Here is a 26,579-nt window from a genome sequence, read left to right on the forward strand (position 1 = left end):
AGCTAAAACTTCGGCTGTAAGAATAAGTAATATATCCTTCCAAACTAAGTGGAAGGAAAGACTAATGAAGTGGGGAGGGAAAGTGACCAGAGCCACCACCCAAGGCACTGGTGGTCAGGATCATTGCTGATATTGCAGGCTGCTCTTTGGTCCCATAGCAGAGAGTCCATTATCCGCTCTGCAAAGTAGCCAGGCACCATCCTTGCTGGTATCTCTTGGAAACGATCATTGTCTTTTTCTCCCCTTCTTTCCTACCATCCCCTTTTAGACAGTGTTATAGTGTCTCTTGTTGAATGTTTTGACAGAGTGTAAAGTGGATGCATTTTGTGACAAATTACCTTACAGGTTGGGTACATCTCCTGGTCTAGATTAGTTTCTGTCCCATTAGAAATTATGTGCCCTTCTTTGAAACCGTCTGCCAATAGTTTGCTAAACTATAGGCTGGCATTTCCATATTTACATCCAGGAGACAGTTCATTTCTGTTTTCATCTGAGTCTTTTGTTGAACACAGTATTTATGACATTTATAACTTTGGGGAGTGTCAGGAGTGACTATGTGTTGGTATTCAATAAACAATGAAAATCTAAAGAAAGAGATTGCAATCAGACATTTATTTTCCAAAGGACAACTTTTCTGGGTCAGTTTTTCTGCCTTTTGGGTTAGACTCTAGATTTGTAATAAGATTGTCCATTCATGAAAACAGATATTGGATCTTGGCACTTTGTTTGGTTCTCCACAGTGTGTGGTATAGAGTTCTGCATATGTGTCCAAAGTGCTGTATAAAAGATCACATGAATCTGTCTCTAGCTGCCTTCACGTAGGAATTGTCATGCCATGCAGTGGGGGATCTGGTAGACTGTATGGAGGATGGATGTAAGCTGCTGCAGTAGCCCCACGTTGGCGTGTGCCTGAAGGGGCCTTGTGAAGATGATGGATGGGGACGAGAGGTGTGCCCGAGCATCCACATTTTGGGAGATAGGCCAGAATGGATATTCCTTACTGTTTCATGAAGTTCCTTTTTTACGTCCCTCTCTCACCTCACAAAGGGCAGGGAATCTTCTCTTTTCTTGGAAATATGTTTCGAAGCAAGCAGGAGTTCCCCAAGTCAGAGTTGTACTGATCCTTTTGTCTCTAGGGCTTCTACTTTTATCTTTATCTTTTGTGGAATGTAATATTTATGATATTTACAGTCTTGGGGAAGGTAAGGAAATCTACAGTTTCCCCAGCAGTTGAAGTTATGAGGTTCCTGTGTCTGCACCCCAGATCTCAGGGGCCCTCTCCCTGTGTGCTACTTATTGTAGTCCCCTCCCAACCCAAGCAAAATTCTGCTCTTCAGCATTCATAGGAGATAGTTTTCTAGCCTCCACTTGAATATCCCCAGCAATCTCATTGCTTCACAAATTAGCTCTTTTCATTCTTGGACCATTATAGTTACTGGAAAGATTTTTCTTATGTTTAATCACAACCTGCCTTTCCATCTAAATCCCGTGTTCTCCTTCTTTTGCTATTAGAGTCTTTCAGAGTTTAAGGAAGCTCTCCTGGCTCCTCACACATCTATTCTTTCCCTGGTTCGCTCTGGAATATGGCTGCTGCACCTCCTTGACAGTCTTACTCTCCCTTCTTAGAATGTGCTCTATCGTTATCATTGCCCTACTTACATGACTATCCACTGATGCCTATTAGGTCTCAATTTTTTCTTTTTCTTGTACCAAGTGCCTATGTACTTTCTTTTGAAAAAAATTCTAGGAATTATACGACCAAGAATATTTATTCAATAAGGTTAATAACTTAGAAATTAAAAACCAGGGCAAAGGAAAGAAGAATGAAAGTACAGCAAATATTAATTACTTAATGTAATTGTTTTATTTAACTGTACTTACTGAAATTACTGGAAGCCAAGGTAAAAAGGGAAACATGGTAATTTACATAGGTCTTGTGATCAGAGAATAGAGGAACCATTGCAGTTCTTCAGAGGAGGTAATGTTTTATCTGGGGTACTAAATTCTAAAATGCATTTCTCACATGGATTCTTTACAGCACACAAAGCATGATGAAAATGACCTCTCCACCAGTCTGAAAACAAATGCAAAAATGATGTTCATGTGACTAGTTCTTACAGTGACCTTCAGTAGATGCTCCTGGCATAGTGTTTGAGCGCAACTCAAATTTCCCTTGTAGCAACTCTTTTAATCCTCTTCACCATTTCCTGACCCTGAAGATTCTTCCCAGTTCATGTTAAAGTGTTTGTGAATTGAATATTGTGCACACAGAATCCTTTCTCCCAGGCAAATGTGTCCACCGAGTTATGAATTTGGCCAACCTAGATGATGATTCATGGGAGTTATTTTTTTCTCTTTGAGTTGGGTCCATTTCTGTACAATTGGAGTCATATGAGGAAAATTAACAGGTGTTAATTTGAACAGTTATGCTGGGGGGAAAAGAATAGTTAATTATCTAGTGCTCCCCTCCTCTTTACCTTCTCCCGGAGAGTCCAGATTGGCTTACAATCAGATTTCCTGCCGTTTGGACCTTGAGGGTGGGACAGGACAGTGCTGCTCAAAACTCCGCACGAAGAAGCCTCCCCAGGGAGTGGGAGCGGCCCTCTGACCACAGGCAGGGACGTGCAGTTCCAGGACACACTTGCCAAACCATAGAGATTGCAGGCGTGCTGCCCATCCATTATTACCATCATTATTTAACGTTCTTCAAAGGTCAGAGCCAAAATAAATGGTCCGCCAGCCAAGCGAGTGACACCAGCCTTTACCACAGGCGTTTTAAGCCCCTTTGGTATTTAGTAGCAGTGACTTGGGTCATATTCTTGTTTGATTCCATCAATCTGGTCAGGCTTCTGCCTCCTGCTATCTTCCCACAACGACTTTTTTTTTTTTTTTTCCAACTCTGTCTCACCTCCTCCTCTCTTCCTAGTAGTAGTTACCTTGGTATGTGTTTGCTGGCCTTTCTTTCTTTTTTTTTTTCAGAATTGATACAATGAAAGGGATTGAATTAATTGTGCTAGTGAGAGAGAAAAGTATGCACAGAAGGCGTTTTGGGGCTTCAGAATTTTGGGTTCCTGGCTCACCCTTGAAAATCCACTCCCCCTGAGGGTAAAGAATAGTATTGTGGTCAAAAGCTCAGAGCCAAGATCTGAGTTCAAATCCTGAGTCTGCCACTTACTAGCTGAATGATCTTGGGCAATTTATTTAACCTCTCTGTGCTTCAGTTTCTTCATTATAAAATCCATTTATTAATAAAAACTTCACACATGGAATTGAAACTTGATAGTTCATGGGAAGTGCTTAGAACAATGTCTGTCTCAATGTATTCGCTGCTATTATTATTGTTAGGCTGAAGAAATCATACCAAAATGTCAGCCTTGTATTGAGATCACTCTGGGTTGTGGCTGTTTGGGAGGGAGGAGTGTGGGACTGTGTTTGGAGATGGATAATGGGAAAGCCCTTCTACCCCAAACCATCCAGCAATGCGGATTTTTTTCTTTTTAACCTGGGGATAAGATGGAGTGAAATTGTGATGACTCAGAAATATCTGCATCATAGGGCCCCATGGTCAACTCCATTGTTCATCTTAGCAGAAGGGATATTCAGTTCCAGTATGCATACATGTTGCTCCATGTGTTTACCAGGGCCCAGTGTCTAGGCACAGCCTCCACTTTCTGAGGCAGGTGGACAAGGTGGCTTGGTGGACTTTGGAGCCAACCCTATCAGGTTTTGACTCAGGTTAATTTATTGACTTTCTTGAGCTCAGTTTCCTTCTCTATAAAACAACAATTCTAATTTTGACATTTCAGGGTCATTTTGGAGACTAAATAAGATAGCACACATGAAATATCCTCATAGTATCTTTCCTTAGGAAGCATTTGACATTTGTTAGCTTCCTTCCCTTTATTCTTCTGATTCTTTCCTGTCTGCTTAATTTATTAAGAAAGCCCCAGTGTAGGAATTTTTTAGAGGAGTGCTTTCAAATTTAATGTGAACACAAAATACCTGCGGCTCTTGATAAGCTACAGATTCTGACTCCGTAGGTCTCGGGTGAGGCCCGAGTCTGCACTTCTAGTCTGTCCCCCAGTGACACTGTTGCTGTGTCTGAGGCCCTTACTTAGAGTAGCACAGAGGGTAGTGTTTTCTTTCCCCCCTTTGCATCTCGTTATTACCTGTTGGATTCATGTTAGCATTATAATAGTCTTGCCACACACATCTGTACATCCAGGGTCATCATTTATTAAAGGTTGTATGTTACCAGCCACCTAAGAAGATTCTTCCTCATCCAATACAGGTAGCAATGGTTGACGTCTAGAAGAAAACTACCATAGACGTTTTCTCATGTTTCCCATGGACCTGGAATCTCAAACTGCTTCACATAAAATATAGGGTTTCTGCCTTGTTATTAAAGGCCTTATCTCAGAATCTGGGCCCCTCCATGACTCAGGTTTTTTTTTTAAGTCAGGTTAGGGAAGTGATCTTTGTCTCTTTCTTTACAGTTTGAAGGGAGATGACTTGAAGACTGTGCTTCTGCCCTCATTAAGCACCCCAGATATTTTGAGAGCCACATTCCCCAATTACTAGCCTTCTCCAGATTTATTAGATTGTGTTTGTTCTCTTCAGTGTACACGGATGGAGTTCAGTTTTGTTCTTTTTGTGTGTGTGTGATAGACACTTGTGAGTGCATATTCTTTGATGGTTCTAGATTTTAGCAGGTTTTTCAAATTTACTTTTGAGAATCGTTGTTAGTGTTGTTTCTTCATAGTTGCTGATCTTTTAAATATTTGAACTCTTCCTTTTTCCTTTTCTGCATTATTTACTGGAACTCTTCAGCCTGAACGATCAGAGTTAGTTGCATCTGCTGTGTTCATTTGGGAAGTGGCTGTCATTGTCCTCAGGCAACTTTTCTTGAAGTAAAAAATATGAAAGTTACTAATCTTTTTGAGTTAGAGATGTGAAGAGGAAATAATAGCCACCTTCTTTGTTTTCTATTTAAAGCAAGCCTACTTTTTTTTTTTTCTCCCCCTTAGAACACTCCAAAGTGTCTACAAGTTAGAGCTTGGTCATCAGCCATGTTACAAAACAAAGCGAGTCTACATCAGTCTCTTTTAGATTTACCTTGGTGCTATTTCATGAAGTTTCTGCTACTTGGCTGGTGTCTACCTAATAGGTTTGCCAACTTGGGGAAGAATTTGAAAATAGCCCCAGGTAGAAACCGAGGCATTTTGAAAGTTAGGATGGAGAAGGATTGCAGGGGGAGAAAGCTGAGAAAATATTTGAGGTAAAGAAAAGTCAGGGGAGCCATTAACATTTTCACCTTATCTAGATATATCAGCCAGGGTCATAACAAAAAATAGATGGCACACTCAATAATCAAGGGCAATTTATTTCATAGGGACTATTTACAAAGGTGTAGGGGTTAGGGAAACCCAGGACTAGTTGTAGCTGAGTTGTTATGCCCTTGGGTCTGAAGGTGACCTTGGCAGGGTGACCTCACTCATTCCCCATTTCCTGCCAGAGTCCTCTCTTGGAAGAATCCAATGGGAAGCACAGTGCACAGGAGCCTCTTAGTATAGTTCATGTTGGGCAGCCTCCTGGGGGACAGTGGAATGAAGGTGGGTGGACAGCACATCTAGGGGGCAAATCATTGTCTGGCACACTTGTTTTACACTTTCTTTTGAAAGACTTGTTTACCTGAAGACAGTATCAATATTGTGAGCTCCTCGAGGAAAGACACTGACTGACCTGTCCACGTATCTGTAGGATGCTAGTATTTAAGTGACTGTTGAATGAATGAATGGGGCTATTCACTTCCGTCCTTTCTCTTAACTTGCACTTAGGGCGGCCTACAATAGCTGGATGATGCTGTCTCGGTTAGGGTCTGTCTTCTGAATAGCAAGGCTTCCCATAAGAAAAGATTAACATTTTCTGTCTACGTCATTATTCTACTTTTAACAATCTCATTAGTAAAACTACTAAACAAAAATAAAGTTTACTGTATTAATATCTTGAAGTCTTTTGTATTTTTATTGTCTTTATAAACATCCAGTTTTAGCTAGGCAACACATTCATGAATTTTTAGCCCTTCTCAGTGACTATTAAACCTAACCCTGTTATTTTTGCTCTTACTGGATCCCCCCACCGGTCAGCAGATGGGTACATGGCTTAATCTGGGAGCCCATGTGAGCTTTGGTTCTTTCCCAGGCTGCTTCAAGAGAAGAATCACACAAAGGGCTAAATTAGCCTCATTAACTATCTTCAGGAGCTTTAAAAGAAGATCTATGAATAATGCCAGGTTCCTCCTAACTGTCCAGAGGGCAAGAATCAAAATAAGGAATGAGTTTATTGGCTACAAACTTTGAAAAAGTTTCTTATGTAGTCAGATTATCTTCCCTAATGATTCTCAGACATTAGTATTTTGCAGAAAAGGATAGCGCTAAAGGCTGCAAGTGACTGGTAGTTTGGAGTTACCTGGGGTTCTTGAAATGCTCAGGTGTAAGGACAGAAGAAAATATAATACATTGGTGGGAGGGAAATGAATCCCTTCTTGGTTAGAGCTTTGCTGTTTTTGCCTGAGTGTTCTCAGGTTGTGTGTGTTGGGGTGGGGGAGGGCGGCGGGGTGGGGCGGGAGGGGGATTGGGGCATAAGAGAAGCGGGTGAGCCTCAGAATCCCTCGGGCATCAGGGATTGGGTCCTTGAATTTGATTCACTTTGTTCACTTATTTATTTATTTATTGGCTGCATTGGGTCTTCATTGCTTCACGTGGGCTTTCTCTAGTTGTAGCAAGTGGGGGCTACTCTTCGCTGCGGTGCACGGTCTTATTGTGGTGGCTTCTCTTGTTGCGGAGCACGGACTTTAGGTGCATGGGCTTCAGTAATTGTGGCACGTGGACTCAGTAGTTGTGGCTTGTGGCTTGTGGGCTCTAGAGCACAGGCTCAGTAGTTGTGGCGCACGGGCTTAGTTGCTCCATGGCATGTGGGATCTTCCCAGTCCAGGGCTCAAACCCATGTCCCCTGCATTGGCAGCTGGATTCTTAACCACTGCACCAGGGAAGTCCTGATTCAGTTTGTTCTTGAAATTAACTTCTTTTTTTTTTCTTTTAACAATATATCTGTTTTTTTTTATAAATTTATTTTATTTAATTTATTTTATTGGCTGTGTTGGGTCTTTTTTTGCTGTGCACGGGCTTTCTTTTTTAGTTGCGGTGAGTGGGGTCTACTCTTCGTTGTGGTGCACGGGCTACTCTTTGTTGTGGTGCGCGGGCTCCTCATTGCCGTGGCTTCTCTTGTTGCAGAGCACGGGCTCTAGGTGTGTGGGCTTTAGTAGTTGCAGCACATGGGCTCAATAGTTGTGGCTCACGGGCTCTAAAGCGCAGGCTCAATAGTTGTGGCGCACAGGCTTAGTTGCTCCACGGCATGTGGGATCTTCCTACAGCAGGGATCGAACCTGTGTCCCCTGCATTGGCAGGCGGATTCTCAACCACTGCACCACCTAGGAAGCCCTTGAAATTAACTTCTGATAGGCTTCTTTCCATACGCTTTTGTTAGTGTGTTTTTGACAGCTCCTTATTCTCATGAAATCTCTTGATATTTTATATAATTCAAGTATGTATGGAGTATTTAGTGTCTTTGCAAGTAAGTCACTCTGCCTGATTATAACTCTTGGAACACATTTTACAGTTCTATAGAAAGGGCGAGGCAGGCTTACATGTCTCCCTCACATCACCCAGAATGATAGGCATTCTCTGCTTCCACTTACATCCCCTGCTGTTAAGGCGCCTCCATTAATGGTTCTCTGAGTTCAGGTCATGCCATTTCTGGCTAAGGCTATGGGCCTAGCTCTAATTTCTGCTTTCTGTCAGAAGCATGCACGTTTTTCCTTAAACAGGATTTGAAATTAAGAAAAAAATTTTTGTTTCTATTTTCTTCACATCTCATAACCATTGAGGATTTGACCTTTTTGCTTTTGGTACTGCAGTGAAGGGCTATGGCCACTGGGCCACCTGTGGGCCTGCAGTTGAAGCTTATACTACAGGCATGTTTTGTTTGGCAGGCAGGGACTCCTCACTCCACGCCGCCCCCTCCATGTCCCCCACCAAGCCCCCAAATGTAGACTTAAATGTTTTGATTGGAACACACACTCTCCTTCTTGTCTCAAGCTCCGTTATTCCTTATTGCTGAATTGGTTCTCCCAGGGACACCTGGAGTCTTTTAAGTTCGCTCTTTCCCTGAACAGTTTAAATTTTTTTTTGTGGGGTTGCTGCGTCACGTGGCTTGTGGGATCTCAGTTCCCCCAACAGAGATTGAACCCGGGGCCATGGCAGTCAAAGCCTGAAATCCTAACCACTAGGCCACCAGGGAATTCCCCCTGAACAGTTCAAAAAATGGTCCTGAATTCCAGATTAATTAAACCTGTTTTTACATTTGGCTTGGGATTGATTTAGCTACTCACTTGTGTAAATCAAATGATTCCTTATTCATAATTTAAAAATAAATTTAAAATTGTATACTTCTTTAGAATTTATGGGATGTTTTTATCTAATTCATTGGATCATCACACTAATCCCATAGCCAGGGAGGTGGGTATTTTTCTCCATATTATGGGTGGGAGGTAATATAGCGTGGTGATTAGAATATGGGCTTTAGGGCTAGACAAGTGGAGTTTGAATTTCAGCTTTAGTAATTACTAGCCTAGTTTCAGCTAATAAACCCACTCAATTTCCTTGTCTGTAAAATGACCTATCTTATAGGGTCATTATGAGAAGTAAATGATTAATTCATGCAAAGCAATTGGAACAGTACCTGGCACATAGTAAGTGGTCAATAAATTCCAACTGTGAAAACTATTATTGTTATTAATTGTATATGAAGAAATGGAAACTCAGAAAAGTTAAGCAATCTATCTAAGGTCACATAGCTAGTTGGCAGGAGAGTTGGGGCTTTAACCAAGATCTGGAAGCTTCTGGTTTCTTCCCTCTCTATTTACCACTGAATTCCTCATGCATTCTGTGGGGACTGTACAATGAGTCATCCTTTCTTTCATCTTTCTTATCTTCATTTTCTTTTTGTTTCCTCCACTTAAAACTCTTGGTTATTGTCTGTCCAGTAATGAGATGTACATGTCAAAAATCAGCATGGGAGGTAGCAGCAAAGTATAGGGATATCTGTAGCCCTGCGGATGGACTCTCCTTGACACAGAGATGCTGGGGACTTCTGTGGTCCCTCTGAGTTTTGTGGAGATAGATAGTCTGGAAAAAGTAACATATTTCTGTTAAAGTATACAGTTGTTGCCACATATTCAGAGACTTTTAAAAACAATAAGCATATACTTCTTGATGCTTTAGTTTCTTTCCTCTTAAGAGGGAGACTACTTAAATTTTGGTGATCTCATTTGTCATTTCACATCCCTCTGAGGTAGTGAAAAAAATAGGTTATATTATTTGTTTATATTATCTGGTGGGGGGCAGGGGAGTAATAAAGGTCCAGTGTGAAAAGAACACAGACTTTGGAGTCAGGCAGATGAGGCTCACATCCTGGGTTCTTCACTGTTTATATCTCCAGGTCCCATTTTCCTCATCTGTATGATAAGGAGAAGCAGAGAGATGTTTGGAGGTCTAAAGGGGATAATTCTCACAGAAGTGATAATGCCAGGTACTTAGCATGTAAATGTGACTGTTATTGCTGTTGTAGGGAGGTGACTTTTCACACTGGCCACTGTTACAGTTATGTAGGGACGCAGGTCACCTCATTGCTCGTAGAATCCTGCATGGACTTCTTCTCCTGGGTATATTGTTTCTTTATATTTTAAAATTCAAGTGTTTTGACCCTTTGGTTACTAATTTATTTTTAATGTGCCTATTATGGAAGGTTGCTGGCTCTGGCATGTTCATCAGGCCATGCACAATGCCCATTATGTCAAAATACCAAGTTTACCTTGTGTCACGAGGCAAAGTTAATACTAGTGAATCCAACAAGGAATATGACCCTTACAGGATCTATCAGATGATGTTTGGGCAGCTATTCTCAGAAAGTCAAAGCAGCAGGTGTTTATTGAGTATTTACTATGTGCTTGGCATTGTGAGGTAGGGGACACAAAGGAAATACTGACTTTATCTGTTTCTCACAGGACTGACAATTTTCTAGGGTAAATAGATGTGATTGAAATGTGACACTATTAAAAAGAAATAATGAACACTATGTGATTCAGTCATATTAGTTAAGTGGGCTTCGGTCTGGGCATTGCATGGGTTCTCATAGGCTGATGGATAAAGAAAGACACAAGGAAAGCCAAACTTAAAGCATGCTTTGGTAAATAAGCATAGAGTTTGTATAGGGAGCACAGAAGTGGGATTATGTGGTGTGTGTGCATTTGGGTGGTGGTGAGTGCTCCGAGGGCGAGGTGATGCTTGAGTTGATCCTCATGATGAGTGGGGGATGCTGGAGAGAGGAGTGCTGAGTTAGGAGGACAGAAAATCACACTTTTAAAGGTACCGAGAGAGCCTGCAGGTTGTGAAGAACAGCTTTTTTCCAGTGGTCTAAGCCTAGGGTTATAGGGTTAGTGGTGAGAGAGCAGGCTGGAGATGTGAGCAAGGGATAAGTCATTAGAGACATGGTGTACCACAATGAGAAGTATGGTCATCAAGGCATTGGCAGCCAAGCAAGCGAGAGATGATTAAATAAGTGCTTCAGAATGACCACTCTAGGAGGATCTTCCAGTAAAACAGGTGAGAAATAAAGGCTTGAATCAAGTCTTAGAAAAAAAAATGAATGAATGAATAGACAGTAGAGTAAGTGGATGATACTGTCAGTGTTGTGTAGGTTTAGAGAAACAGGATGCCATAGTGGGAACAGTATTTGAGGAAGACTCTATGATGGAGGAAGATTTGAGTGGCCAGTCCAGTGACTTGCCCATAGTAGGTAGCCAGTAAGCTGGGTATTGAATGGCAATAGGATTTATAGGAGAGAAGACAGGAAATAATACCAGGTTACATAACTATGTGAGGTGGTCATGGAGACAAATATAATTGGAAAAGCGTGGTAGATAATATGATTTCAAGTGTAAATTGCTTGCACATTTTGGAAGGTTTTGAAATGCCAGGTTGAGGCATTTGAACCTATTTCATTAATCAACAGGAAGACATTTTCAGTTTGGATTAGAAATGTGTTGACGTATTGGGCCTCTTTATCTTGATTGGAGGAAGATGTGTCTGATGAGATGACAGTAGTTCTGATTCTTAAATTTCATGGAAATGCCACAGAAGCAGCATTACTTTTGGACTAGACAGTAAGGTTGGATGACCTCACGTTGACTGTGGGGAGACTGTGGAATAGTCCACTGTTGGGAGACAAAAAAGCTGAGGCAGAAATGAATGAGGGCCCATATGAGATTTTTGGTGATGCCAGTCTAGAGAGGGATGGAGCAAATAGAAAGATGGGAGAAACTGCTTGTCGTCTGGAGTCTTTTAGGGATAGCAAATACAGTTGGCCCTCTTTATATCTTCAGGTTCTGCATCTGTGGATTCAACCAACCATGGGTCAAAAATATTCCAAAAAAAATTCCAGAAAATTCCAAAAAGCAAAACTTGAATTTGCTGCACACTAGCAACTATTTACATGGTATGCACATTGTATTTACAATTATTTACATAGCATATACATTGTATTAGGTATTATAAGTAATCTAGAGATGATCTAAAATATATGAGAGAATGTGCATAGGTTATGTGTAAGTACTTTGCCATATTATATAAGGAGCTTGAGCATTCTCGGATTTTGGTATCCTGTGGGGTCCTGGAACGAATCTCCTATGGGTACTGAGAGATGAGACTCTACACGACATGCACAGTCAATATCTCATTCCATCCCATAGCAGATATTAATTGATCTTGGTGTGTTTTCCTATTCAGTTTCATGGTAGTCTTGGAGTTCTTGTTAACGCAATGCTGCAGGCAGCTACTATCAGTTGATAAGAGCTGCACTGGCATTCAAGCCCATCTGTCATGTCTGGAGTAGGACGTGAATGAGCAATAGATTGATATACTCACAGTGCCAATCAATTTTTACTTTTCTAGGTGGAACTTGCGGAAATCTGCGCCAAGAGTGAGCGTTACATTGGCACTGAAGGAGGAGGGATGGACCAGTCCATATCATTTCTCGCAGAAGAAGGAACTGTGAGTGGCATTGAGCTATTTGGAAATATCAACTAGCGAAAGTTCACCCAGAGAGGAAGTCCTTGAGACCCCCAGCGTTTTTTCTGGGCAGCCTGTTCTATTAGGCTCTGCCGTAGGATGGTATTTCTCAACTGCTTTGTAATTCAAGGCCATCATCAGCTCACCTACTCTGTTTCATGTTGACCACCTCTCCCTTAAGCTTTCAGAATCATACCTCAGGTCTCTTCTTGTGTCTAGTTTTTGTTTTTTTTTCATCCGTCTAATTCATTGTTAGCATGCGATTTCTCAACTCCCTCGTTATTGGGACCTCTTTTCTCACTCTTGTCGCAAATCACGTCATTTCATGGCATGTTCATAATCTCCTGTTGGTTTTAAACCCAAATGTTAGTTCTCTTACCACATATATTCACTACCGCTCTTTTTATGATTTACTCTACGGTATCATTTTTCTCTGTCAACATTTTTGGGCTTTAGTGGTAGGGAAAAGAATGCTGACAGGAAGCCAGGAATGAATTCCTTACCAATACTACTTACCCTTGGCTATCAACTCCCTTAGACAGGGCAGGGGTTTTGGTAGTTGCCATAAATTGCTCATTTACAAGATAGAAACAGACATTTCTTTAAAATCTTTTCGTAGTTTTCCATCAGATTCCCACAGGCTTGGCTATTTTCCAGGAATACCTGGGTTTCTTCTTATTAAGAGTATCTGTTGTTGATTCCCCTAAGCCAAAGATGGGAGGCATGAGGAAATTTGGTTTAATGCTGAGAAAATACTCTGGGTGTTTTGGATGAGACCCGACAAGCAGACATGATGGCAAGAGTCCTGTTGTTAACCTAAGTTAGCTGTAGAGTCTGAACAAAGTCCAGATTGTTTGGGCTTGCAAAGCGCTGCCTGATCTGACCCCTGCTTCACCCGCGCCCCTCCCCAATTCTATCCTCTCACCCCTCAAACACTAAGCTCCAGCTAAGTCACTATATCCAAGACGCTATTAACACCTCATGTTGTCTTTTGCCTCTGAACTTGCGTATACTCTTCCCTCTTCTTGACAACCTATTTGGGTACAGGAACCCTCTGTCTGTCTTACTTTTGCTCATCCATTAAGTCTCAATTTAGATTTCCCTTTATTTCGGAGGAGCCTAGAGTAGGCGGTATCTGATCAGGTGCTACAACTGTATGTCTGTACAGTGCCTTGTGCTTTGCTACCTTTGTCACACAACCTGGCAGTGTATTTGACTACTTGACTGCCTTTCCCACTAGATCGTAATCCCTATGAGGGCAGGGACCGTGTCTGTCTTGTTCAGTCTTATATCTCCAGTGCTTAGTACAGTGCCTGGAAGTCAATAAATAATATTTGAATGAATAAATGAATGCATTTTGAGGAAAGATTTTTACTAAGGTAAATATAAGCATTAATGGTTAAATATTTTCTGAATTCTAATACATTATATCTCACCTGTCATTTTTTTCCCAATAGGCCAAGTTGATAGAATTTAGTCCTCTGAGGGCAACTGATGTGAAACTGCCAAGTGGAGCAGTGTTTGTGATTGCCAACAGTTGTGTGGAAATGAACAAGGCAGCAACTTCTCATTTCAACATCAGGGTAATGGAGTGTCGGCTGGCTGCAAAGGTATGCACTTGGCAAACTAGTGAAACTTGAAGTAGGCTTTCTTTTATTCTTTTTTTCTTTGTTTCCTATTTTTTGTTTCTTTCCCTAAAATTTAGGGCAACATTCTGACTGCAGCAACGTTCTAACTGAAGTTTTTTAGTACAGAGAAATTTGATTCCAAACACAGGAGATAAATAAACCTATAGGTGTGCCTTGCAACCTCTAGCTATTTGGAAGCTATGTGAACTTCACAGTTGAGTCTTCTAGGGTGGCACTGGGGAGAAGAGGACAGCTCGACTTGTATCTGTGGAGCACAGGCCATGGGTTAGGTCCACGGGTGGAGAAAGATAGTTGGAGGTGATAGATGGGAAGTGACCATAACTAATCTTGTTTCTTTAGCAAAAGTGATGATAGCCTCAACCCTCAGTCCTCTCACATGCACCATTGGCCATTACTGGTCCCGCTAAAAATACAGGCTTGGTGTCTACTAGGGAAGCACAAACCAGAAGGAAATCTTGGCAGTTCTCTCTTCCACAGTTTAGAAAACACTTGCCAGTCAAGCCTCAAATCTACTTAGGAAGTATTCACTGAATACCTGTCGTACACTTAGCACGAAGATATACAGAAGGATACAGGACATAAGAATGGAGAAAGTAGAGTAAAGATAAGGGTAATATGAAATAGGAAATGTTAGTATTGGTTAGTATTTGATCAGGTGGTATGTAAGCAGGTGCTCTAAAAAGTGACACAGAAATTAAATGTTATAAACGATCTAGAATAGCACATGCTACTGTTTATTTATAAATTTATTTATTTATTTTATTGGCTGTGTTGGGTCTTATTGCTGCTCTCGGGCTTTGTCTAGTTGCGGTGAGCAGGGGTTACTCTTTGTTGCAGTGTTCGGGCTTCTCATTGTGGTGGCTTCTCTTATGGAGCATGGGCTCTAGGCACGTGGGCTCAGTAGTTGTGGCTCACAGGCTTAGTTGCTCTGCAGCATGTGAGGTCTTCCCAGACCAGGGCTTGAACCCGTGTCCACTGCATTGACAGGCAGATTCTTAACCATCGCGCCACCAGGGAAGTCCCACATGCTGTGATCTAAAAGTTGCAGAGAACTGAGGCTGGGAGCTGGGGAGTAGAATCTGGGTCAGGAGCTCTAGTGTGCTTCCTCCCAGTCATCCTTCAAATAGCAGATAGAATGTTGGTTTACAGATTTAAATCTGATCAGGTAGTTCCCCTGCTTAACAGCTTTCAAAACTTTCCATTTCATTGGAATAAAGTAAAAAGTCCTTATCACCTCCTGTAGAGCACTGCAAGGTGCAATGTGTACCTGCTCGTCTCCCAGCACCCCCCAGTCCCATTACACTCTAGTCGATGCTCATTCTCACGGCAGGCACTTTGCACATTCCCAGAACACTCTGCCCCCGGCCCTCTGTGAAGTCTCAGCTCCAGAGTCCCTCAGGAAAGCCTTCCTTGACTTCCTTACTCCCAGACTGAGGTGGGGCTCTCTTTGTATCTCATAGCACTTGCACCTCTCAGGTACAATACGTATCACAGTTGTTTGATGTCTGTCTCTTCTTTCTGACTTGATTTTACCTGAGGGCCAAGACTGTTAACTTTCACATCCCTAAGGCCTGGTATAGGGCTTAGGGTGAAGTAGGCACAGGATAAACATGTGCTCAATAAATGAGTAACTATTCCCTGTGTGACCGGCCCTGTCATGTGTATTTTGCTCAATTTTACAATTTTTTTTTTTTTACAAGTGCGTAGGATGTGCCCAGCACTGGACTAGCTACCACGGAGCTATGTAAGGTGTAGTTGTCACTTGGGCTGACTTACCACTTTGCCCTTTACTCCCATCCCCTGCAGTTGTAAAGCTGGGAATGGTAGAGATGTGATGAGCTAGAAAAGGAAAGTTTTTTGGTTTTTTTTCCTGGAAAATTTTAGTGTCAAACATTTTTAAAAATCATGATTTAAATGTTTTAAATACGCAATTTACTTATTCAGATAATTTCTAAAAATTATGTGAAAAATGTTTCAATATTAAACTCTTCTGATCAGTGCATATATGAGAAGAAGTAGTGCAATAAACCTTTCAATGTCAAAGGCTTCAGTGAACCTTTTTCACTCTTAGGGCAAGCTTCCTCTTTCAGGAGATGGAAGAAATTAGTGTCTTATTTGTTGAAGGGCTTATTCTTGTTGACTTTTTATTTTGAGATAGATGAGTAAGTGCTGCCTTCCTGAGGAGACCTCAGACATACACAACATTGTTTTCAGAGTTTTATCACGAAAACGATATCATCTATGAGATCCATAGGTGAGCCAAAACAAGTATGAGATATGTGAAGTGGGCTCATATTGTAATGACGCTTTTCCAAAGATGCAAGAAGAAAATGAGAAATAAAATTGTAGTGCTGCAGCTCTGTAGTGAAAGTTGTCTGGATGGGAGGGGGAGATGTCTTTTGGGAGTTAACGAGAAAAGGGCTTCTCTTTTGGAAGCAGTAGCTGAAAACCTTAATCCACTGCAGAACCTTTTGTTCTTGAGGCTGTTTTCTGAGTTTAACTGTATAACTCCATGTACATTTTAGAGGTACTTTAGTCAGTGAAATTGGCTTTTTGCCACACCCTCCTCCCAAGTGATGTAGATAAAACATTATTTTAAGTATTCTGAATTTTTCTCTTTTGAAATACGGAAGAAAGAAAATTGAAAGGCTTTATCAAGATGCAGAATGTTTAATAAATCATATTGCTGCAAATCATAGGAATCCAAAGTTATATACAGAAGGGAAATAAAGATAGAATTGTTAATATAGGCTATGCAGATAGATCTTGATGTTAAGAATATGCTCTTGCCTAGGGAATATAGGCTGGAATTCTGCTAAGCACATTTCAATTACAATATGGTACCATTCTTCCATTTTCAGCAACATGTGAATGAATATAATTTTTGTTTGGAAATGATCTCATTAAATCGGGAAATAAACTCCCATGTGAAAAAGTAAGGAAGCTTGTCTTAGTGTGAATAAACTTTCTGTTTTCAGACAATAAAAATGAAGTGTCAGTGGAGAAGTGACAAGTCATGGTAGTTTTGAAAATGATTCTGATTAGGTAGAGCTCCACATGGCAAAACTGTAATAAATAACACTTATTTTTCCTCTCCTCCTATTTCCCCAAGGTCCCTTTTTGAGAAATGAGTACCTTTTGTATCTACTTAGCACAAGGAAGTACACTAAACCAATAAAGATGATTTTTCTTTGTTTTGCTTTAATGTTGATAGTTTCTTCTGTTCTTAAGTCTCCTTTCTCTCCCTCTCTTTCATCCTTCCTGTTCCTCTCTTTCTAACAGCGTGCCCAAACTAATTAATGCAGATTTATTAAAAATCAGAGTCTTGTAGAGGCATTTGAACTAAAATTTAAAACATTTCAAGGCAAACACAATAAAGGTTTATAATTATTACTTGCGTAAATGATTAAGTGAAGCACATTTTTATGTTCTTAAATTAACAAAGTAGCCAGAAATCTTTAATGAGCACAAAATTTTTCATATTTTATACATATTCAGTGGCTTAAACTTTTCTAGAATTGCTTTATGTCTATAAAAGAGAGTATCCCTTAATTATATTGAGGGATAAAATGTGTGATGCTGATGATAGTATTATGGGAAGTCAAAAAGGGAAGGGAAATTATGCTGTTGCATTTTGCATATCCTGAGCTCCTTGTGGCAATGTGTGAAGCAGTGAAGGAGAGGGTTTCATGTGGTCCTTTGACACTTCAAGGAAAATTTAGTGTGCTTTCTTTCTTTTTTTTTTTTAAGCTTTTTATTGGAACATAATTGCTTCACACTCTTGTACCAGCTTTTGAGGTACACCAAAGTGAATCAGCTGTATTTATACACATATCCCCATATCCCCTCCCTCCTGCGACTCCCTCCCACCCTCCCTGTCCTGGCCTTCTAAGGCATCACCCATCAACGAGTTGATCTCCCTTTGTTATACAGCAACTTCCCACTAGCTATCTGTTTTACAGTTGGTAGTGTATATATGTCTATGCTACTCTCTCACTGCGTCCCAGCTTCCCCTTTGCCCCCGCCCTCCCCAACCCCGTGTCCTCCAGTCCATTCTCTGCATCTGCATCCTTATTGTTGCCCTGTCACTGGGTTCATCAGTACCATTTTTTTTTTTAGATTCTGTATATATGAGTTAGCATACAGTATTTGTTTTTCTCTTTCTGACTTACTTCACTCTGTATGACAGACTCTAGGTCTATCCACCTCATTACATATAGCTCCATTTCACTCCTTTTTATGGCTAATAGTCATTGTATATATGTGCCACATCTTCTTTACCCATTCATCTGTTGATGGGCATTTAGGTTGCTTCCATGTCCTGGCTATTGTAAATAGTGCTGCAATGAACATTATGGTACATGTTTCTTTTTGGATTATGGTTTTTTCTGGGTATATATGCCCAGTAGTGGGATTTACAGTGGGATTTCTTTACATAGCCTGTCTGGTCAGCAGCTGTCACTCATTCCAGTTTTTTTAGCTCCTGCCACTTAGTGGTCTATATGGAGCTTCTGCTTTGTCTGGTGAGGAGAAGTGGGTATAATATTCTCAGGGCTTCTGCAGTTTTCATGAATTTGAGTGGAGAAAAACCAAACACCCAGGAATGTAGCCAGTTTCACTCAGCCTGTTGATTTAGTCAAGCTCACTCTGCCAGGAGGCTGGTGTGGAGTATTCCCAGGACGGGGAGTCCCGGCTGCAGGGCAGAGCACGTACACCTTGGGCAATAAGGTTGATGTGTTTAGTGGAACCAGGTGTAGCAGGGGCTTCAGTGCAGTGCTGAGGATCACCTAGGCTTGGTTCTGGAAGCAGTGGGAGCTGCTCATGTTAACATGGTATTCTAGAAATATTAAGCTGGCAGCAGGAACTTTTGCTTGGTTGAAGAGAAGTGGGTCTTAAGTGTCAGTGGCGATGGGATAACAAGAGAGGGATATGAAAGAAGCTCTGACTGGATCTAGTAAAGGGTCGGGTATAAGTCTCTCTGTGATTGGGTTCCTGTCTTCCTTTTGGCATAAATGTCGTTACTTTGAGGAATGACCACCCTCCCCACTTCTGTGACATTAAATACCCTTCTATATGCTCTTGCCACATCCTGTATTTTTCCATTATAGCAGTTTGTCACAAATGGAGTAAGTTCTTCACTGTATAATTATTACTTGATTCCGGTCTCCTCGGGTTGACTGTGAGCTCCATGCAGTCAGGAGCCGTGAGTGCCTTATTCACTGCAGTGAACATGCATCGCATGCAGACATGTGCAAGTGAAGGCTAAGTGTTGAGTTGAAAAGGGCTATAGTTTTAAGCTGAAATGATGGTGGAAAGCATAGTGCTGCCACTCATAGATATGGGGAAGGTAGCACAGAAGGTGATCTGAAAGTGGGAGGTGATGACACTTCCCCATGGATTTTCCTATAACTGGTTAGAAATTTGAGGTTGGAGTGTTTCTCTTTGCTCAGGCAATAGACTTTCAGCTATTTTGAGGTAATAGTTGAAACCAAGGACTGAGTTCAGTTTGCTGAGGGAGAGAATGTGGCAAGAAAAGATCAGAAGGCTGGGGGTTGAACTTGGGAGATGGCTTCAGCAATAATGAAAGGAGAAAACTGAGTCATGGATGGAAACGTAAGGACCAGAGAGGTGAGAGGGAAACCAGGAAAATTCAGTGCTACAGAGGCCAGTAAAACAGGGAATTTGCAGAAGGTAGGTAGGTACTGATTCATTAAGGCATAAGAGGACCGAGAGAAATCCCGTGGCTTTGGAAGTGGTTTTGGAGATAAGAAGGACCTTTGGGGGGCCATATTCAACTATGGTGACAACTATGGGTTGCCAGCTCTAGTTGTCAGATAGTAAAAGAGAAGGAGAAATTAAGAGCAGTAGCTTTAGGAATAAGAATTTTATGACAGGAAACAGTATATGTTTGAAGGCATAGGAACAGGTGTCACGTGGGAGAGAACTAGCTAGAGAGGCGTTATCTTATTTAATCTTCACTGTAGCTTGTGAGGTAGCCATTAGGTGTCCCATTTTACAAACTGGGACTTTCCAGCCGAGGTAAGTTATGACTTGTTTTAAGTTAAGTGCAGGAGTCCAGGTCTGCCTTCAGCCCTGCTCTTTCCATTGTGCCCCTCAGGAGTTAGGCGTGCATGAAATCCAGAGCACCATGCTTGGGGATACCTTAGCAAAAAGACAGGCTGTGCTTGGGTGTGGTGAGGATTGTGGTAGCGTCATTCTGCACAGTTGTGCAGATTTCTTCAGATTTACGCTGTGGCCTGAAAACTAATATGGAGAACGTGGAGAGTGGGGATGACTAACACTGGGGAAGGTCAACACTGTGAATGTGTTCACGATGGTTATGAGCGGAACATGGGCCCGGAAGTCACTGGGGAATGGCTCCATGTAGTTGGATGAGGGCGAGGGGGAGATAAGCAAAAAAAAAAAAAAAAATCCACAATAAAACAGTTATGTATAATCCCATTTAGGTCAAACTATATGTGTGTAGGTATGCATGAAGCATGCATAAAAATGTATCATAGGGTACCAGATATGAGATTGGTGGTTGTCTTATTGGGATGATTACAAATGATTTATTTTATACCTTGTAGTTTTCTTAAACTTCAAACTGTTATGTATTTCTTCAAATTTTATTTAATTTTTTAATTTTTAATTTTATTTATTTAAATTTTTTAATTTATTTTTTCCTTCAAATTTAAAAAATAAGCATGTGTGGTTTATAGAACTCAAACCAACAATAACTTAGCTGCTTTTGTTGTGTGGAAAACAACTTGTCAGAGAAGGGACTTGAAATTTTATCCTTTGCTGACCTGGTTGGGAGGAAGACGATGTTTTTCTCGTTGATTTGTTAATACTGCAAAATGCAATGAGAACATCAGAGAGAGGTGGGTTATGACAGACAGGCTTCTGAGTTAGGGTCCATATGTTAGCACTCTTCTACTACACCCTCTTCCTGGAAGCCCCAGAGACCCTCTCAGACTGAGGATGTTTTCTAGCTGCAGGCGAATGCTGAGTTTGCACATGGGACAGCCTGGAAGTCTCGGGAGCTAACACCCTTGGAATCAGCCCTCAGTCAATGGTGGATGAGAGCTAGTGGGTAAATATCTGTGCTCTCTTGTCTGTGAGTAGGACACATCCAAGGTTTGTACATACAGGTCCCAGAGGGCCCAGCAGGCCCAGCTTCACCTCCCACATCATTGCACTTCATGTCAGCTTCTCTTCCTGTCTCATTTCCCACTTCTCTACTAGCACTTCTCCGTAATACCCTCTCCCCCCAAATTCTTGTCTCAGGGCCCGCTTCTGAGAGAAACTAACCTGAGATAGGGTCCTAGCACTGTTTATCTACCTCTCTCCATGACTGTGGACAAAACATTCATTACCTGCTTTCTTGTCCACAGAGCATCAGCCAGGCTCAGAAACCTCCCAGGAATGGAATCTGAAAGAAACACTTAATGTTTGCAGTGGTGAAAAGGACATGGTAGATGTTGACGAAGAACTGCTCTCTCTTACATCCCCATCCTGCTGCTGAGTGAGGGACTGGTCACAGAATGACCCACAGCCCTGACTCATAGCCCTGCTTCACAGAGGTGAAGTGGGCTCAGGCACCAGGGCTGTGAGTGGCAACTGCCCTCATGACGTTCTGTCTTTGGGCAACAGATCTTACCCACCGACTTCTCTCATCTGCAAGTCATCTTTCTCTTTCTTTTTTTATTTTATTTTATTTTATTTTATTTTTATTTTTTTGGGGGGGTACACCAGGTTCAATCATCTGTTTTTATACACATATCCCCATCTTCCCTCCCTTCCTTGACTCCCCCCCCCTCAAGTCCCCCCCCACCCTCCCCGCCCCAGTCCTCAAAGGCATCTTCCATCCTCGAGTTGGGCTCCCTTTGTTATACAACAACTTCCCACTGACTATTTTACAGTTGGTAGTATATATATGTCTGTGCTACTCTCTCGCTTCGTCTCAGTTTCCCCTTCACCCCCTGCCCCCTCCCATACCTCGAGTTCTCCAGTCCATTCTCTGTATCTGCATCCTTGTTCTTGTCACTGAGTTCATCAGTACCATTTTTAGATTCCGTATATGTGAGTTAGCATACAATATTTGTCCTTCTCTTTCTGACTTACTTCACTATGTATGACAGATTGTAGTTCTATCCACCTCATGACATATAGCTCCATCTCATCCCTTTTTATAGCTGAGTAATATTCCATTGTATATATATGCCACATCTTCTGTATCCATTCATTTGTTGATGGGCATTTAGGTTGCTTCCATGTCCTGGCTATTGTAAATAGTGCTGCAATCAACATTATGGTACAAGTTTCTTTTGGGATTATGGTTTTCTTTGGGTATATGCCCAGTAGTGGGATTACTGGATCATATGGTAGTTCTATTTGTAGTTTTTTAAGGAACCTCCAAATTGTTTTCCATAGTGGCTGTACCAACTTACATTCCCACCAGCAGTGCAGGAGAGTTCCTTTTTCTCCACACCCTCTCCAATATTTGTGGTTTCCAGACTTTGTGATGATGGCCATTCTGACTGGTGTGAGGTGATACCTCATTGTGGCTTTGACATGCATTTCTCTGATGATTAGTGATGCTGAGCATCTTTTCATGTGTTTGTTGGCCATCTGTATGTCTTCTTTGGAGAAATGTCTATTTAGGTCTTCTGCCCATTTGTGGATTGCGTTATTTGCTTTTTTGGTATTAAGCTTCATGAGCTGCTTGTATATTTTGGAGGTTAATCCTTTGTCCGTTGTTTCATAGGCAATTATTTTTTCCCATTCTGAGGGTTGCCTTTTAGTCTTGTTTATGGTTTCTTTTGCTGTGCAAAAGCTTTTAAGTTTCATGAGGTCCCATTCGTTTATTCTTGATTTGATTTCCCTGATTCTAGGAGGTGGGTCAAAAAGGATGTTGCTTTGATGTATGTCATAGAGTGTTCTGCCTATGTTTTCCTCTAGGAGTTTTATAGTGTCTGGCCTTACATGTAGGTCTTTAATCCATTTGGAGTTTATTTTTGTGTATGGTGTTAGGAAGTGTTCTAATTTCATTCTTTTGCATGTTGCTGTCCAGTTCTCCCAGCACCACTTATGGAAGAGGCTGTCTTTTTTCCATTGTATACTCGTGCCTCCTTTGTCAAAGATAAGGTGCCCATATGTGTTTGGGCTTACTTCTGAGTTCTCTATTCTATTCCATTGATCTTCCTTTCTGTTTTTGTGCCAGTACCATACTGTCTTGATCACTATGGCCTTGTAGTATAGTTTGAAGTCAGGAAGCCTGATTCCATCTTTCTCTTTCTTGAGCCAAATTTCAAAGGGCTTAAGCAGCTTTCCTATTTCACCCCTACAATGTAGTGCACTACGGAGCGACTCACGGTTGTGCAGCTGTCGTTGAGGGCATGTGGTAGGTTTCATCCTTAACTGAAATACACACAGAATTGGCTGTGTGGATCCTCCAGCTGAGAGCGAAGTGGGCCCAATAGCAAACTGGGACTTCGCAAGAGTGCATGTTAGTGCCTCTGTTGTGGGACAAAAGTGCATAGGGAGGCTGCTTTTGAAAACAACTTTGTAGGCAGCAGGCAACTCTTGAAGACTTTCTCCCCACACAGTCCTGGGCCAATTTCCAGGGATCAGGTGCCTGAGGCAAAGTGACTTGTTCAAGTGAGGCCAAGGTTGGGAACTTGGAGATGGTGTTTACTGCAAGGTTCTTAGGGAGAGCCCATGCTCATCACTTGGGGGTCATTCTTTGATTTTTTCCATTTCCTTCTTATTTTAGAAGGAACCCATCTATCAAAGTGTTTTAAATCACTGGGGTGTTTACTTCTAACACAAGTCTTAGTTTGTATTTAGAAACCATTTCTAAAACTTGAGTGGTGATTGGAGCTAAAATGAGTAGTGTGACATAGGTATCAAGCATAGTCCACTGGGAATGTGGCCTTGGGGAAGCAAGATAGAAGTACAGGGCATGGGTTAGATTTCCAGCTCTGTTCTTACTAGCTAGGTGACTTCGGGCAAGTCACTCTCAACTCTTAAACAGGGTAATAATACCTATCTCTCAGAGTCTTCAAAGATGGAAAGAAATAAAAAGCACATTTAAATCATACAGCACTATATGAGTGTGAATTATTTCTGTTAGCTTCATTGTTTATCTCAGTTGGATTTGGATCTGTGTTTTGAGGAGGCATAATTCCAGGAGATCATCCACTTTAGCTCTTTTTCTGTATAAAATAAATATATTGTATGTTTTTCTTTTGTTTTATGATGTCTATAAGTTTTCTGAACTTACTTTTGGAATACGTTGGAACAGAGACCACGAACGAATGAGCTGAATGAATGAGTCAGTCTGTGGAGGTGTGGGTCCTGCACTGCTGATAAACATTAACGAAATGTGCTAAGTAAACAAGGTCAGAAGAAAGGTCTTAGCTTGTGTCCTTGCTTTAAAAGTGGCACCACGTTCTGTGAAATAATTGAACAGAAAAATGTAATTCTATTGTCTTTTTCCCCCAGTTCTGCCTTAAATCATTAACTCTTTTCAAATGTGTGAGACAGAGTTTTAAAAAGAGGATTAATGAATATAAGAACTATTGTTATTGACATTCTTCAGAAGTGAGTGGCCCTAAACAAAGTACAATGGTCTTTTGATAAATCTGCTTCCTGTCAAAAGGAAAGAAAATCAAGTAACAGAAGAGTAAATCAGATGCACATTTCCCCTTCCTTTGCTTGCTCCTTTTTGCTGTTTGCTCTGTCTGCACCTATGGTCCTCACACTCTGGGGATGACTCTTGTAGACCTCGGGGTGAGAGATACCTTCACTGTTTTGATTGCCACCTGCTCCGAAGGGCACAGTCAGTGGTTTGGGGAGAATGAGGGACATACATTCTGGAGTGCAGTTCCCATGAGCGGACCTGGTTCCAGAGGTTTGGTTTACACCTCACCTTCTCCAGCAGATTGAGGGAGTGCCTCAGGATGCACATAGAAGCCAAAGTCTTTTCTTGAGGGTGGAGAAACTTACAGCTCTACTGCTACCAAGGACGTAATGAAGTGGTTTTTCATAAGGTCACCAATGAGGTTTTCATTTAAAATCTGGGACTTGACTCCAAAAGCCCAGACACTTAAATTCATTAGCCATTTCAAAGAGGCATGTTGTAAACAGGAAGTGCTCTAATGAAATCAGGCATGTGGTGTCCACCTCAGGACCCAGGTCATGTAAGATTTGAATAGTTTTCTGTAGACTTTATAGAAAGCGGTATATTGGGGATGAACTGAATAGGGACAAAAGAACAAAATTATTCAAAGAAATAGCCCTGAGGGAAAGTGGTGACAGGCAAAAGCAATCAATGGGGGATTAGTTTTTTTAGGAAAAATACTTAACTAGCCTGTGAGTGTCACACAAGCATGTTTAATTTCAAACATCTGAACCCACTGTGCATTTTCAAGCAATGGTGGGAATCCTGGCTAGGTTGAATGGAGAAAAAAAGCTTAAAGTTGAAGTTGGCTCATTAAAATAGTGCATATCAATTTCTGAAATGAAAACTGACCATTATCTTGGTTTGAACTTACAGCTCCTGGCCAAGCACAAAAGCTTGCCATGGGATGGAGTATTGCGGCTAGAGGAGGTGCAGGCCAAACTGGGGGTCAGTCTGGAAGAAATGCTGTTGATCACAGAGGATGCCCTTCACCCTGAACCCTATAGCCCCGAGGAGATCTGCAGGTGTCTGGGAATTAGTCTTCAGGAACTCAAGACCCAAATCCTGAGTCCAAACACTCAAGACGGTGAGTCTACTGGAGAAAATAAGGGCATGGGTTGTTTCCCCGACTCACAGATGGAAAGTTTCCAGTGTCCCCATGGATTTTACTGATTTTGAAGCATGCTTGAGGGAATTTGGAGAACATGTGGGTTTTGGCAAACTTAATTATCTAGATTCTTGGCTTCATTAAACTCGTTCATTCACTTATTAACAAACATTTCCTGGTCTGCTACATGCCAGATTTTCTGGTGAGGCAAAGGTGAATAATACAGACTTCCTGCCGTCAAGAAGTTCACAATTCACCATTGTAAATCTCCCTCTCTGGCGTACGCCTGCCACAGAATTACAGCGGGGAGGGCAAGCTCACTGGCAGCATCACGCACTTTTCCAAATGTGAGTCCAACTCAGTTTAGGGCTCAGAAACCAAAGTGATGATCTAATACTATATTAAATGTACATTTATAGTTTATTTGCTGTTTATTATTATTATTATTATTTTTGGTGGGAAGCATCTTGTAGCACCTAGAACAAGTTATGTTACCTTTTTCAGTGAATGTCAACAACAAAGTATTTCTTACTGGAATTAAATCAGGGTATTATACTAACCTCTCTGGATCTGAGCATTCATGAGCAGCATATATGATCCTTGTCATGCAGTTGGTATACTTTGTTTCTAGTTCTCTGATTGCCTGTTTTGAAGATAATGGATAATAGGACATGTACTTCATAGTGTTATCGAATAAATCAGGTCCTGCTGCTTGCCCCTTACAAAATCAATTCCATCCTCACAATGTTGGTAGAAGGGAAGGTGCCTTTAATCAGAATGACGGTACTCTGGGGAAATGGTGGACTCATCATCCCTCAGAAACCACCTCTGAAGATTCTGCTATGCCATGAAAGCTTTTACAGGGAAAAGAGAAGTAATCCCAATTAATACTTGAGATAGGGGGTCAGAGTTGTTGCCACCCCCCACTGCGTGCAGGCTTGTGTGCAGGC

At 41.4% G+C, this 26,579-nt stretch overlaps 1 protein-coding gene across 2 annotated transcripts in view; it reads left to right on the top strand.

Annotated features, from left to right (window-relative positions):
- Positions 1–26,579, top strand: part of GALK2 (galactokinase 2) — a 125,227-nt gene that overhangs the window by 65,876 nt on the left and 32,772 nt on the right. For both annotated transcript variants that reach the window (XM_057722718.1, XM_057722717.1), the window contains exons 6-8: positions 12,069–12,167; positions 13,643–13,795; positions 25,398–25,608. In XM_057722718.1, the coding sequence (XP_057578701.1) occupies positions 12,069–12,167; positions 13,643–13,795; positions 25,398–25,608 (463 nt within the window). The remainder of the gene's footprint in view (positions 1–12,068; positions 12,168–13,642; positions 13,796–25,397; positions 25,609–26,579) is intronic.

This window comes from Hippopotamus amphibius, chromosome 2 (genome assembly GCF_030028045.1).
Source record: "Hippopotamus amphibius kiboko isolate mHipAmp2 chromosome 2, mHipAmp2.hap2, whole genome shotgun sequence".
In the NCBI taxonomy this organism is placed as follows: Eukaryota; Metazoa; Chordata; class Mammalia; order Artiodactyla; family Hippopotamidae; genus Hippopotamus; species Hippopotamus amphibius.